Source organism: Pezoporus occidentalis, unplaced genomic scaffold (assembly GCF_034315485.1).
Source record: "Pezoporus occidentalis ecotype Australia unplaced genomic scaffold, CSIRO_AGI_Poc_V1 ctg21, whole genome shotgun sequence".
Classification (NCBI taxonomy): domain Eukaryota; kingdom Metazoa; phylum Chordata; class Aves; order Psittaciformes; family Psittacidae; genus Pezoporus; species Pezoporus occidentalis.
The window spans coordinates 7,209,567-7,225,705 of NW_026913964.1; the positions used below are offsets into that span (position 1 = coordinate 7,209,567).

General features: G+C 42.1%; 1 protein-coding gene and 1 long non-coding RNA gene across 2 annotated transcripts; one reads left to right on the top strand and one right to left on the bottom strand.

The window, feature by feature from the left end:
- Positions 1-1,174: 1,174 nt before the first annotated feature.
- LOC134164010 (uncharacterized) lies at positions 1,175-9,670 on the bottom strand. The gene is made up of 4 exons (XR_009964954.1): positions 9,547-9,670; positions 7,300-7,497; positions 1,761-1,993; positions 1,175-1,270 (listed from the first exon to the last, which is right to left on the bottom strand). It is a non-coding gene; the product is annotated as an uncharacterized LOC134164010 (long non-coding RNA).
- A 1,360-nt stretch (positions 9,671-11,030) lies between these two features.
- On the top strand, positions 11,031-16,004 carry ACTC1 (actin alpha cardiac muscle 1). Its single transcript, XM_062619357.1, has 7 exons — positions 11,031-11,190; positions 11,757-11,905; positions 12,519-12,843; positions 13,459-13,620; positions 13,734-13,925; positions 15,132-15,313; positions 15,676-16,004. Exons 2-7 carry the CDS (start codon positions 11,777-11,779, stop codon positions 15,817-15,819), a joined length of 1,134 nt encoding a protein of 377 aa, XP_062475341.1. The 5' UTR covers positions 11,031-11,190; positions 11,757-11,776; the 3' UTR covers positions 15,820-16,004.
- The last annotated feature ends 135 nt before the right edge of the window (positions 16,005-16,139 follow it).

Consider the following 16,139-nt stretch of genomic DNA (forward strand, 5'->3'; position numbering starts at 1 on the left):
TTTAATTTCCTTGTTGTTAATAATTGAGCTCAGAATCTCACTCCTTTGTGGCTTCAGCTGGGTATAACTTTGCTGAAACCAGCAGAACCTTACAGCTTTCAAGCAGATCAGCCTGGAGAATCTGGCTGAGCAAAGCAACTTCTTCTTCATGACAACTATTTGATCTTGTTACATTAATCTGTAAAATTGCATGCCCCAAAACACCAGTAGGGGTGGGGATGATAAGTGGAAAATTTGAGGACTGCTGAACTGATTCTTAAACCACGGCAATGGTACTTCTAAGATGCATTTTTCAATTTCCTGTTTATCATTAAGTCAATTAATCTGTACCTCATTTTCTTGTGAATAAAAGCCTCACAGGAATTTTTGGAGTTTAAAATTCACTAATAAATATGAACAACTTAGTTATACCAAATTGGAAGGCTTCTAAAGAGCTAGAAAGCTACTGACTTTAGTATAGATGCAGGTTGTTCAACAACACAAGACTAACTACAGTACACATTCTAGCTTTTTCTCTTAACGTCTCAAGTTTTAAGGGCTTACTTCATTTATATGCTTCCAGCCTAACTGACCTAATTTTCAGAATATGCTTAGACAGTAATTTTCAGTACTTATCCTATTATTTATTTAATCCTGAATTTATTTTATGCTTGTATGGAATTTCACCTGCTTCCTGGTACTAATGAAATCGAATCAACAAAATATTTCAATCACTTAGTTTAATATGAATAATCCAGTTCTTGCTGGGGTTTGAACGCCTGCAGTGTCCTTTGAAGATGACAACCTGAATTAACAGGTTTGTAAGGTACACAGTGACTCATAATTAAAGGCCAAAGTAAATTTGCTAGTTATAGTTCTACCAAATAAATATTTCTTTATCCATGGGTATTTATGTCTTCTATTATCTATACATAGTTGTGTCCTTAATTTCATAGGAAAACAATATACATAGACAACTCTTCCTGTGCTTATTTCAAAGCCTATAAAGTCAATGAAAGTTTATGAAGTAGTTTGGTGAAGCTTGTATCAACTCCTTAAGCTTTCTTCTAAGGATTTTCTCTCAAACATATAAAAATTTTTCTGAACTTGCTGTAGTTAACTCCCATTTTTCTTGCACTTGGGTACTTAGAATTCCCTACAGTGTTATAGGTGCAACAGTTTCATTCTTACAGCATCCATTTAGATAATTTTACCTTGACTGGCCATAGGGTCTTCAATGGGAACCAGTGTGACCATCAGTGAGAGAAAAACGAAACAGTGCGGATGAGTCCTACAGAAGACAAAGTAGTTTCCTTCTGTTTCCAAAGGCTTTGACACAATTTACATTTCACAAGAGATTCTGCATTAAAAGTCTTTACCTTTAAAATGGTGTAATTTTTGAAAGCACCATGGATTTTAATTGCTACTTTAAAAAATATATATGTAATGTGCCAAATGTAAGGAAGGCTGGAGCTGCTGCAGTACCTAGTTCTTAGTTGCCTGTCACTCAGACAGGAATCTAGAAAATTTGCATACTACTGGCATAGGTGTGTGGGTATCACCTAAAATGCATGAGATTATTTAGGCACTGGAACATTGAGATAATACACAGGAAACACTAAATCCTGCAATGTATCTGAAACTTCATTCCTTTCTGGAGTTAGTGTTCTTGAACAGGAGAAGCTAGGAGGTAGATCCTCTGTTTGCTTGGAAGCCAGAACCCAAAATCCTTGCAGAAATTGTGAGCATCTTTTCTTCCTGAGAAGCTAAATAGGACTTACTCTTTATTGTTTCTTTTGTCAGTTTTCTTTTTATGTGCCACCTGGGCATAAAAAAGGACATGGAGGTAGAGGAGGATATTCCTTCTCATTTTTATTACAGATTAGAGGTTAGAGTACTCTGCTGGGATGTGAGATACAAGTTTAATGCTCTATTCAGCTCTTAGCATTCTAAGCACCATAATGCCTTTGAAGCTTAACAGATAAAATTCTGTCTCATTCTGTTGCATGTATTTCTGGGCATGAAAAAGCAAAAGGAGAGAAAACAAGAGATGAAACCTGACTCTGCAATCTACTAGCTCTACTTGACTGAAGGTATCTTGGGTATCTGCTTTCTTTTTTTTAACCCAATGCCTATGTAAAGCCTCTGTGAATGGTGGTGAAGGGAGCAGAGGCAAGTAATATATTGGCTAGAAAAGCAAAGAGTAACAATGAATAGGTAGTGCAGCCTGCAGGATCAGCAGGAAGGCTCTTGGTATGGCCTCTCTACAGCAAATGGGGGATCCCGTGGTGGGTAACACAGCAGGCAGGGGACAGCAGGGCTACAGGTGTCCCACCAGCCAGGTCGCAGTCCCACAGTGCCCAAGTGAGGCAAGCAGGACAGGTCTGGAGATGACGGCCGAGACCAAGCAAGAGTCCAGATCAAAAGGCAACATCGTGGTGGTGAGGCAGGTCTGATGTCAGCCTGGGAAGTCAATCTACAGAACATGGTCCAGATCCATGGGTGGGCAACAGGTCCATAATGACAAGGATAGGCTGAGAAGTCAAGGTTCAGGTGGGGGTCAGGAACACGGCTAACATGGAGTCCTGGGCTGTGGGCTGGGTGAGGGGAGTCCCAGGGTAGACAGGTAGGGACCATCAGGGCCATAGTACCCTCAGTGACCTGGCAGATACAGTGTCCAAATGTCATGTGGTTAAACAAAGTTAAATAAACATGGCGTTTTTTTTCCCTTTACTCTGTCAGTCAGCCTGAATATAGTCTGAATCCTTAGAAAACTTGGTCCTCACTCACTACCTCTATTGGAGGATAATGTCAATGCCAGCCCATCTGTGTGCCCCTATTCTCTGCACAGGATGGCTGATTTGAGACTTGGCAACCTCACTCAGCAAGTAACTTCTCTTTTTTACTGATTTTTGCTGAGTTCCTTGTTTGAGGGCCTTTTTTTACTCATTCTGAAAGCAGTATGCTGAATTTTAATTTTTCTGCATGTCAAGCTTTGTCAAATGTTTATCCAATACCTTGGTCTATGCAAGACACTGTGCAATGGGAAACATTTGCTTATCATGAGAGTAATTTCTCTGAGGGCAACTGCATGGCCTGATATTTTTGATACTATTTTGCAAAGTAGGAAAACATTGAGATTTTCTTTGTGGTGGCTGTCTTTGGTTGTGTTTTGTGTATTATTTTAGAAGAAATTTTATGGGAAAATAATTGCTTTATGAACCATCAAATTGACCTTTTTTTCCCCCTGAACTTTTACGATGCTTAAGGCAACAAATTAAAACTCTGTGTTCAGAAACATTTTTCCCAGTTGACTTAAATGATGAACTTTTGCCAATGAGGTTTTACTGATGCAATCTGGTACTTCCTCTGATCTTGAATCACAGAGATTTTAGGTAGATTACCTGTTCCTAAACATGCATTTAACTTTTTAATTTTTGAAGAAGTTTTCAAGGTTTTTGTAATGATTCAAATCCCCACCTGCAATGGATCATTGCTCCCAAGTTCAGGGCAATTTCTCTCTGGCCATTCTTTACGGAAAGAATGACAATAAACAAAAATTTTAATTATGTCTTAGAGATGTTTTAACTGGAAGGGTACACTGTTGTTGTTTGCTATTTATCTGCAGGGCATGTTGAACAGCTTTATACAAAACACTAATTTAAATTTGACTTTTAAACATCTTTGTGTCAAGCATACATAATTACTAAGTTGGCTGAGCCACTAACAGGGCTTCCTATGTTAAGGATGACAGTAACTAGAATAAAGTATTCCAATACATTGGAAATCAAGCATTCTGTTCTACAGGTAACTCAGAAATGCCCCTATCACAGGAGTACAAAACTTCTGGGGTAAAATGTAGTTTGAGGAATCTGTGGGTTTTTAGTAAGAGAAATAATTTTGCCAGAAAGTTACAAGCCAGTCTCAGCATCCTCCAATTCTGCCCTTGAATTCACTTGCTGCAATGTTTTCTCCATATATCATAGTCCAGCTACTTCCTTTGTTAATAACTGAGATGCTTTTATTGAAATCATTGTACAAATTTGCAAAATTGTGGATTGGAATCATCACATTTTTATGAGACTCATCAAATATCTTTATGTTCCTAATAGCAGCAGTAGAATCCATTAGCAGTAGAATCTTGTAAATGATATTTCTTTGGAAGGGTATGTCTATCAATTGTGGCAGAGCAAACTGTTTCTATGTACACCATAGATTCAGAGAGCCTTTATGTACTCATACTTGAAACGATGACATGCTTCTCATTCACCAGCTGGAACTGGTCTTCAGAAATAAGATTCAATTCTTACATGAACTGCTAATTTCCAGCGTAAGTTCAATCACTTCATCCTGCTGAACCTTAGCTTCTCATCTGTAAAGCAACACTTCCCTCTCTGTTTAGTTTATACAGATTAAGAAATGTAGGAGCTCCTGCCTTAACATGCAATAAAAGAGAATGCATGTAGACAGGTTAACAGAAAAGCCAGCATTTGATGGCTTCCTTTATTAAAAGTTAATTCCTTAGCTAGAATGCAATTAGAGTAGACTGCTTCATTGTTGTTTTTCTTGTAATTATGAGGCATATGTCTCTGATTCTGAAAAATAAAAAGCAGCTGAGAAACAATCTGGAAACTCACACGGCACTTTGCAGCAGCTGGTAGATTCAGATTCCTTTTGTTTCAAATTATTGAACCCCGCTCATTGTGGTAGACTCCTGCTCATGTACATTGGTAAGATCAAAGTTATGCAGTGGAGTATAAATAAGAAGACTGGCCAGTAATGACAAAATACAAGTGTTAAGATTTCATCTTCCTATAAATGTATGCTAGTTGGGGGAAAAAAAAAAAAAAAAAAAGAAAGGTATGTTTCTTGTTTCTCTAGAAAACTCTTCAGCAGTTTGATTCCTTTTCAGAGTTGGTGTCTGCTGGTTTTGCATATAGGTGGCTGCACACAATCATGTATGTATACTGGAGAATATAGCACTGGAGAACTTACAGATATGTAGTTGTCATGGTTTAAACCCAGTCAGGTAACTCGTTCACTCACTCCCCCCCTTCTTTCCCTCCCTCTACTCCCGGAGGGACGGAGAGGAGAATCAAAAAGAATGCAACTCCCACGGGTTGAGATAAGAACAGTTTAGTAACTAAGGTATAACACAAATCACTACTGCTACCACCAATAATAATAATGATAAAGGAAATAACAAGGGAAGAGAATACAACACCTCACCACCAGCCGACCGACAACTCGCCCCCCCAGCCCGACCAAGCACCGACCCATACCTCCTCCAACCCTGCAGTCCCCCTGCCCTTCCAGCTAACTCCCAGTTACATCCTGGGCATGACGTGCTGTGGTATGGAATACCTCTTTGGTCAGTTTGGGTCAGGTGTCCTGTCTCTGCTTCCTCCTGGCTTCCCCTCCTCCCTGGCAGAGCATGAGGCTCACAAAGTCCTTGGCCAAATCAAAACATCCTTGTTATCAGCTCTGTTCCCAGGCCAAAAGTCAAAACACTGCACTGCACCAGCTACCAAGAAGGGGAAAAATGACTGCTACTGCTGAACCCACGACATTAGTGAAGAAGACAAAGATGGGAATTACAACAGAAGGAAGGTAATGAAACAGAGAATAGTGTGAAAGTGATAATAACATAAAAGTAAGGGAAATTGATGAAAAGGGGGACATTAGAAGCAGTAAGGAATGGAAAAAAGAAATTCCTAGAATGAAACATTCTGAATAGTCCTTACAGACTTCGACATGAATTACTACAGATGGTTGTGACTCAGAGGTGTTGCAGAAGGGCTTACAGAGAACTAGACTAAACTGAAAGGTTACAGAAGTGTGCTAGAAACACCACTATTTATAACTGATATACATCTGCTCATGGCACTGGTTTGGTACCAATTGTGATGCTAAATTTGAAAAACAATACATAGATAGGCTATGAAGTCCTGATCTCTTTCTATAGAACATGTCAGATGTAGAATCTATGGCAAAGAAACAAGAGTGAAGTGATCTTGGAGGAAACTGAAACTGGAGTGAGACATAACTCAGGGTGAGGAACTGCCTTTGGCTGCAAATTTCCGAGTTTGTGTCTTACATTCTTTCTCACTATTCTCCTTTGTCATCTTTAAGTATTTAGGTCTTAATCTAGATAATTTATATACTAATGAAATATATGCTGAAGTCCCATGTAATTTCATTATGCTTCCTGCAAATCTGGGCTTTTTACAGTCACATGCAAGAAGGAAATATAATTTAAATGAAAATAATCACAAATTTAATTTAACTGGTCAGAATTTAGCCTTAAGCACTGTTTTTTAAATTATACCTAAGATAAGATAGTGTCATACTGTCTCTGGTACATCTAGGAATTATGCTTTTGGAATTGTTATTCATTGATACTGTTTTAGCAGCCAGAGATTCATCAAGTATCAAATGATGATTGTGTGATAATGAACAAGCATACACAAAGATGTTTTTCATGTTCCACCTTTTCTCATATTTAGGTCTGATGTATTTTGTAACTGGGAAGAACCCCCAAAGAAACAGTAGAAATGAGACTGAAATACTGTCAATAAGCTTTCTAATGTACAGGAGGTATCTCTCACTGCACAGGACTGGCAACTGAAACACATGCTGGCAACAGCCAAAGTGCTCAGGACTTATTTCTGCCCTCTTTGACTACTCCATGTCCCTCAGTGCATAAGACAGTCTGAGGAACCTTAAATTGTAGCAGTTTCCCCTAGCTGCCTTTTATTTCAGAACAGACTGTAATCTTCACAGTATGGAATGCTGGAGTCCTACCCTGCTGTGCCTGCCATGCTCTGGCTTGCGAGAGACACACAGCACTTCTGGAAGCCAGGCATTCCTCCCTTGCAGGCGCAGTGCTTTTAGGATCTCTCAGCACTCTCTGAGCTCTCTTTCTGCTGCAGAGTGAGAGTCACAGCCTTTCTCTGTAAGTGGCATGTGGCAAATAATGGTTCTGGAGACTCGGAGACTGAGAAGCGCAATTTTTTTTGCTGCCACTCACCTTCTCCACTTACGTTGCTTGTGCCTAATTCAGCTTCATAACAAGATGTTGCAGCTGCACCTCTAACTCCCAATGGCCACCTCATGATTCCACCATTTCAGCACACACTTAAGATGTTTTAGGTTAATTATAGATGTGCAGCAGTACATGAGTGAGTAAAAGACACAGAGAGATGATAACAGACTGCAGCTATGTGAAGGGTTTAAATGCTGAGAAGACAGGGAATGTATTAAGTATGAAACATGGGCTACTACTAGGCTGAATGAGACATAATTAAGAAAGGGAAATACCTGGTAAATTCTCTGGAGAAGTTTTCCTGACAGTGTGTTTATTAAATTGGGAAGCTGTCCTCTAGTAGCACAGGAGAAGGATTTCTCACTTGGGAGGCTCAAAATGTAATTGGAAAAGTGTAGTAGAGCTTTTCACAGGGAACAACTTCAGGTTGGTTGTGACTGCAGATCTGTCTTTTCTGACTTCTCTTTGTATGTCTGCATGAACACAGAGACAGATTCACAACTACAACAGACATAGATAACCAAGTATGCCTCCTTTGTGACAGTGACTCGTTTGTGACAGTGATATTCATTATACACTGTATGTTTGGCATTCCAATCTCATCAAGACTCCTGCCCATCAATACGACTTTGCTGCAATGCTGCTTATATTTCTAAAGCCCTTATAACTCCAAACAGCTGCTGTGAGACAAAAGAAAACCTGTCAGAGTGGCATTTGCTTCTTATTCTTGAAAAAGTAAAATTTCTTCTGAAGATTATGCTGGCCTGAGGCTTAAGAGAGGTAACATTTGGCTCTGTGCTAGGACAGATTTTATATGTCATAATTCATTGGGCTTAGAAATAGAAGATTTTAAGTGAGCAGCTGTCTGCTTTAAGACCTGCTAGGTAAGTGTATACTGTACATGAAATGGTTTGGTGCATTATGAGAAGTTTGTTGGTTTTATTGGAACATGTACACATAATAAAAGAATAATCTGAAAGGATAAGGAAAAAAAATAGCCCACCTGATCCTACACATTTTCATTTCTGAATGCAATGTTAAGTACTGTAAATAATCTAAAGTCACTGGTAACAAGTGTTCTATGCTTTACGGGTTTTGAAGAATCAAGGCTTTATTTTTAAGCTGAATGTTTTTCATTTACAGCTGAGAAGCAGTTATGAGGATTTCTGGGCATCATAAGATCACAGTGTCTTTTTTAAATTCACATTTTAACCATGCAGAGGCAAGAACTGTTCTAATTTTGGCTGCAGTCACAGCAGCAATTTGTTGGTTGAATAACATGTCCATTTTTACCAGTGGGCATGTGCCACACATACATAAATTATTTTACTACCCCATTAATATTGCGTACACACTGAGGCTACATGCTCCTGTGTGTTCAGGCTGTTCTGTGGCACACGCAGATTATGTCCACTGCAGATCTCTCTGCTCTGCTGACACTCCATACTGCCTTCATTTCCATTGTCTCCGGGGTCACTCCAATAGCTAAGTCATGAGACGTACACATCAGGGACACTGACCAGTCAGATGCTGGAGTATTTTCCCTCTAGATGACATTGCATAATGTACTTCAGTAGGGTTTTGCTTCTTTGCTTGCTTGGTTTATTTGAGGCTGTAATATTGTTTTAATGCAGAAAGCAGAATGATTTGGCCAACAGAATAACATTAGCTGGGTACTTTTTGAATTGCTACAAGGAAACAGATGTAATTTGGGACTTAGATACATTGTGTGGTGCCCTTTTCATTTGACCCTGTAATGTACCAGGGGTGCGTGTGGATTGATAAACTCTCATGTCTACCAGGATCCTATAAGTGAGTCCTGGAAATTTAAAATTTGAGGAAAGAGTAGAAAAAGCCAGTATTTTTTTTACGAAGTAAGCAAGAAAATACAGACTGTTCGGTGTAGATTTTGCAGCAGGATCTGGCTTTGTCTCAGTTCCAGCAGTGTCTGCCTCTCTAGCCAAAGGGAATGTAGGATGTGACAGGGAGAGTCTGACTGGGGAGGAATCCAATGCAGCTATCAGCAGCGGGCTTCTATGTAAATACTGTAACACCTCTGAGCCGAGGAACAGCTGAGATAACACTGTAAAGCAATCTCTAGTGCCGGAGAAGCTGGCCAATCCCTCACATTAGAGGGTTTCTGAGCAAAGATGTTCTACGGAAAAAAAGAAGCAGATTTTAGTTTTGTATGGCAACTTACCATGGAGTAAGAGATACTGACTTGTTTTTTTTTTTTTTTGAAAGCAGCATATGGTAACGTATTCATCAATACCAGGAAAACAAAGAGCCAAAATTTGTCCAAAGCAGAGGCACTGAAGCACTGCTTTTCCCTGCTTTGACCTTTTGAGGTCATTGTATTTCACCTTCTTTTCTTAGGTAGCTAAGAAAAAAATGTAATACATACATATGTATATATACACAGATATATACATGCATATATAACAGATATGTGCATATTTTTATATATACACACACGTATGAAATATACATACACACACCTTTACACACAAATAGTCTCTCACCTGAAACAGGTTGTTTCTCCTCAAGGCATTTAAAGAAAAGCAGAAGCTGTCAATGGCCAAGAAATTTGTTGCTACATCTGTTTCAGAGTTGAGCTCATAATCGGGCACAACGTCCAGATAAACTGCGCCTGGGGTGGAGCTAACCACCCAGTAATTGTTCTAGAAAGGAGGAAACTGATTCCGCTATCTCCAATTTCAGAAGAAATTAAAAGTCGAAGGGTCTCTGACGCCCCCTTTAGATACAGTTTAGAAATGAGTAGCCGGCGACTTCCACTTCTGGCCGCCTTTGTCAGAGCCAAACCACAGTGCAAGGATCGCTCTTACACCAGCACCCACCAGAGCCTCCGAACTGAGGCTGGATTGCATTCACAAGCTCTTTTGTTCCACCTCGTTGAAGATGTATATAAGTGTGTGATGGCTGCCATCTAATAAGCTGGAACTTAAGCTGTTGATCCAGTTTACCTAGTGTTCCCCTCTTGACTTGTACATCCCACCCTTCCCTTCTGTCCCAAACCTCAATGTTTTTTCCTCTGCTATACTTTACACAGATGGACGTTGGCCAGTTTATACGCTGAGCTCCTGAAGGACACTGCCCTACATGTTATAATACAGTCCCTCAGGGACACAAGTGGACAGTCTCTGCATTCACATACCAGGCCAAGCCCACACAAGGGATGCCTCTTCAGTCTATTTTTAACTTAATAAATAAATAAATAAATAAAAATCCTGAAGATGCATGGATTTTCTATGTTCCACTGCTGGAACGAATTATCAATGTGGATGTTTCAGCAACTGAGCAGGAAAACAACTGCCACATTACGTTAATATCATAGGTGGTTTTTGCCCAGGCTATTCCTTATCTCTCATCCTCCATCCCATACATGTCACCGCGCATTACTGATACATTAAAAAAAAAAAAAAGGGAGTTTAAGTGTGTGCGTATTGACATAAATGAGCAGACACCGGTTTGTGCTACAGTTGTCATCCAAAACCAGAGACAAGCAGGATTTTTGCTGCTCATGCCCCTCAAAGTTTGAGAGAGCCTGAGCGTGCGCTGCTCCGTCCTGGGGCAGCACGGGCCCCAGATGCTGCCTCCACTCAATGGGAGAACTTCAGTTGTTGGTGTCAAAGCAACCCCACGGGGCGCTAGCTGAAAAGCAGCCCCGACCGGCTGATTTTCGGTGGAAAACCGCTCACCGGGGCGGGTGGCACCGGGCAGCAGCAGCATCAGCACCGTGCGGCTCCCCCTGACCTCGCCCGGACACACCGGCTCCGCCGTTATGCGCCACGTTTCCGGGCATTGACACCCCGGGTCGCGGGAGCCAAGCCGAGCCCGGCCGCCCCCCGCCCCGTCGGCGCTGTCCCCGAGGGGTGCGCGGGTCTCCCTATTTGGACATGCGGCGGGCCGGGGGCGCGCTGCCCCGCGCCTGCCTTACATGGGCCGTGCGCCCGGGCTGGCCGGGCTCCATTCATGGCTGCGCGGCCGCTCAGTGGCGCGGAGCCGACCAAATAAGGAGAAGGTGGCTGCCCCGTCCCTCGGCGGACAGGCCGGCGCGGCCCCTCGGCCCGTATAAATTGGGGCGCCTCCGCAGTGCCGGTACCCAGGCTCTCCTCCGCAGTCCCCCCGCCGCCGGTGCTGGTCTGGTGAGTCGTGCGGCGGGATGGGATGGGATGGGATGGGATGGGATGCAACGGGACGGGACGGGACGGGATGGGATGCAACGGGACGGGACACAGCGGCGGGCAGCCGATGTCGGTGGTGCAGTTACCGCAGCTATTCAGCCTGTGCACCTCCTGGCTTAGCGGCGTGCACCTCTTCGACTTCTGCGGCGGCACCGGCCGCCCCCCGCCAGCCGCCGCTGCCGGACGGGGCACGATGCCTCGCCGCCGGTGAAGGGCTACGGGCAGTACCGATCTCTGTGGTTTCAAAAGTTTCCCCTCCCGTTTAAACCTGCTGCCCTATGGCACCGCTAATGGTGCCCTACTGAGCGTCTTGCAAGCTGGGGCGCAGTTCGAAGCAGCGGACGGATCCCGTCTAAAGCCCTGCCCAGGATCGTGGCTGAGCCATCGAGCATCCTGGTTGGACGAGCTGCGTTCCCCGCTCCCGCCGTCAGTCCGCCGCCGCCGCTGGTGTCTCCTGGGGTTGCGGGCGGGAGGGCGCGGAGGGGCTGTCCGCGGGGGTCTGGACACGCCACCACGTTGTTTTTCAGATCCGTGCCTCCCTCCGAAGATGTGTGACGACGAGGAAACCACTGCACTGGTGTGCGACAACGGCTCGGGGCTGGTCAAGGCGGGCTTTGCTGGGGATGATGCCCCTAGGGCCGTATTCCCATCCATCGTCGGCCGTCCCAGGCATCAGGTAAATACGGAGGCAGCACCGCGGCAAGACAGAGCCTTCCTCCTCTCTCCAGGAGTTGCCTCCACTAGCCGCTTCCCTCCTTCGTTCTTCTGTCCTGCCCTTCCTTCTTCTCATTTCGTGCAGTGGTACGAGTGACACTTTTCCACGTGTTTGTGATTTGTATTTTGCTATCATGAATAAAGTGTTGCTGAGGCTTCATAGTAATATGGAGTATCTTCCTTCACTAGAAGCCTAATTTCCCTCTGTACCTTCTCGTTCATAGTGTCTTTTTGTATGTCTCTGTCTTTTCCTGCTCCTGATATTGTGCAGTTTGTTTTCAGTCAAACTTTTGGACCAGAAAGAAGTAGTTGAAAATAAGATGTCAATTAAAAGAAAGGGGGAGGGGGGGGCAAAAGCCTTTCCGCTGGTTAAAGGAAAGGGGATTTTATGAGTAAACTTCAAATTCTGTTGACTTATTATTTTAATAATGCTAATTTCTTTTCCTAAACAACCTTTTAGTGGTGGGACTGCTTGTGCCTTTCTTGTAAATAGCATGGTTGCCTATGATGTAATAGTTTGAGCTCTGTGGTGTTGACTCCCTCAGATAATGCTTTTCTGTATTGTCCTCTCTTAGGGTGTTATGGTTGGTATGGGTCAAAAAGATTCCTATGTGGGTGATGAAGCTCAGAGCAAAAGAGGTATCCTCACTTTGAAATACCCCATTGAACATGGCATCATCACCAACTGGGATGACATGGAAAAGATCTGGCACCACACCTTCTACAATGAACTCCGTGTGGCCCCTGAGGAACACCCTACCTTGCTCACAGAGGCCCCCTTGAACCCTAAAGCTAATCGTGAAAAGATGACCCAGATAATGTTTGAGACCTTCAACGTACCTGCTATGTACGTGGCGATCCAGGCTGTTCTGTCCCTGTATGCCTCTGGTCGTACAACAGGTAAAATAAACAAATAACTACTATTTAAATATTTCACTTCAGGAACTCTCCTTCCTTCCCGCTTCAAGTGGGAAGAAACCAAACTGTAACTCATTCAAATTTACAGAGAACTAGGTATTTTTAGTTTTTAGTGATTGATGATAACAATAACAGAAAAGCCCCTACAAAGTAGTTCATGGACAATGTGGACCTGTGTGCATTGCTTTTGGAGGGCCACTGACTCTCCTTCCACTTGTCATGACACAAACAAGGAGAGAGTCCTGTGATTGTACTGCAGTTATACAAGTGTTATGCCAGTTTAAGAGTTTCAACTGGACCTGAAAGATGCTCATATCAGATCAAGACAATCACTGTTGCAGATGTAGTTACTGCTCCTATGGATTAGCTTACAATATGTACAGAAGAGTTGTTTTAAGGGAAAGTTCATACCAAACAGGAATGTCCATACAAGCAAAGGTGGAAGGAATGTGAAAGATCTTTATGGCTAAAATAGAATGACGCTGATAGATGCCTGAAAAATACCGTATTTTGTGATGTCTGTTGCTGCTTACTGTGCCTGAGGGCTCTAAGCATTTTCTAGATGATTCCAACTGCTCTCTGACATTTCTCTCCCAGGTATTGTTCTTGACTCTGGCGATGGCGTCACCCACAATGTACCTATTTATGAAGGTTACGCTTTGCCTCATGCTATCATGCGTCTGGATCTGGCTGGCAGGGATCTGACTGACTACCTCATGAAGATCCTCACAGAGCGTGGCTACTCCTTTGTGACAACAGGTCAGTCCTTCAGCTTTACCCTCCTGTGAAAATCCTCATGTCTCTCTTGGCCCATCTTCTTCTGCTAGTATTTTGCTTATTCAAACCTTGATTTATTTCCCATCTATCTGCAGCTGAACGTGAGATTGTTCGTGATATCAAGGAGAAGTTGTGCTATGTTGCTCTGGACTTTGAGAATGAAATGGCCACTGCTGCCTCTTCCTCCTCTCTGGAAAAGAGCTATGAATTGCCTGATGGGCAAGTGATCACAATTGGTAACGAACGTTTCCGCTGCCCTGAAACCTTATTCCAGCCTTCCTTTATTGGTAAGTGTTCCCAGGAAATTCTCCTTTCTGTAGGAGGTATAAATGAATCAGAAGATCTAGAAGGTGTCCTGCTCCTCTTGCTGCTTGTCTAAATTTGGCTCGAAATCAAACATAAATAAATAATGGCTTAGATCCTCTGGACCTTCTAAGCTGTGGCTGCTGTGAACTCAACTTCTAATCAGCTGAGCTCTGGGCTCTTGTTGCAAGTTTAGATCAGGGTTGAGGGTCACAATTTTTTAGTGATAAGATGAGCAGATAGAATATCATCATTAGGGAGTCAAAATCAGTGATCCTTATGGGTCCCTTCTAACTTGAGACATTCTATGATTCTGTGTCACTGATGGCAAGAATAGCTTTCAGTGCTGTAATTGTAAGGCTTACACCTAAAAGTGTATCTGACTCCATGAAGGAGTAAAGTGTCTGGAAGGAGACTAAAATGTAATGAAGGTGCACGTATATTTATACACACTGTAATTGAACATTGTCACGGTCAAGATAGTAAGCTTTGCTTTTTGTGAATGCAGCTGACGGATATTACAAATGCTTGTACTCCAAGTCCTGAGCAGTACTGCAGTTGTTCATCAGCTGACGTCTTACTGTGGATCTAGTGTCAGGCCTTTCAGGAAGCACCTGCTGAAATTGGAATGCAACCTACGAACACTTGCTCCTGGTTTCTTTTTTTCTTACAGCCAAGTACTGCTATCTTGGTCCCTGTCTTGGTTACGTCTTGCCTTGATATTTATGAACAGTATAGACTGTATTTTGAAAATGAAGTTACTGTTGTATTCTTTACTTCTACTTCAACTCTTTTCATTGTCTTTGTTGCTGTCTTTACTGTATTCAACTAGTGCTTTTTGTGAGACTGACATAATCTGATCCTCATGTTTTCTGTTCTATAAAGCTTTCTCCCCTTGCCATACATGAGTGAGTTTATCTTGTGTGTCTACTTCTTCCCTTACTGTATATTTTGAGTCTCTTTACTTTACCACATACATTATGATTCTTTCCTTTTCTAACAAATAATTTTATTTTCTAAGCTAGTTCTGTAATTCTGTTTGTTTTTCTATAACACTTAATGATCACTAAATAATTTTGCAACAAAGAGATCATAGAAGTTCGTATTAATGATGAGGAGAAATGCCAAGATTTCTTTTCACGAAGACCTCTTGTATAATTTACTGACCTACTTTATTCTTTTTCTTCAAGGTATGGAATCTGCTGGTATTCATGAAACTACCTACAACAGTATCATGAAGTGTGATATTGATATTCGTAAGGACTTGTATGCCAACAACGTCCTCTCAGGTGGTACGACGATGTACCCTGGTATTGCTGATCGCATGCAGAAAGAAATCACTGCACTTGCTCCTAGCACTATGAAGATCAAGGTAAGGAGTCTGACTCTGTACTATAAAATGTGAATAAAGATGGAGAAAATATCCACATTGTTAAATTGGTATATAGGAACAACTCAAGAGTAAGATCAACAGCTGGTGGAAAAATGAGAAGAAATTCCACTTAATCAGAATAATTATATTGGTTAGAAGCAAGTGTTAGAAAAGAGGAAAATATGGTTATAGAATTTCTTAAGGACTATTACATCTATTTTACCAGATGCTGAAGATTAACTATATTATAGAGAAGTTTTTTGTTTACTTAAGGAAATACCTACTGTTTTGTGACATTGGTGCTGTGGTTGTTCAGAAATGTAACAGTTAAATGAGGATTTTGTTGCTTTTCTTTATTCTAGATCATTGCCCCACCTGAGCGCAAGTACTCTGTCTGGATTGGTGGCTCCATTCTTGCATCTCTGTCCACCTTCCAGCAAATGTGGATCAGTAAACAGGAGTATGATGAAGCTGGTCCATCCATTGTCCACCGCAAGTGCTTCTAAGCACTTTTCCCCTCAATTTACTTCCCACTCAGGATGATGATGATATGCTTCTTGAAGTCTTCTGTCAACCCTTCCTGAACTCTTCAGTCATTGTACAGTTTGTTTACACACCCGTGCAATTTATTTGTGATTCTAATATTTATTGCTTTATAAATAAACAAGATCTGAGACTTGCAACCTACAAATGCTTGTCTTCTGTTTCATTATAAGTATTATCTGATTAAAAAAATGTGACTAACCACCCTGAGATTTGAAAACTCCCATCAAAACTTTCAATGCATGCATGCCCTAACTGACATAGGTGTGTTAAGCCATGGTTT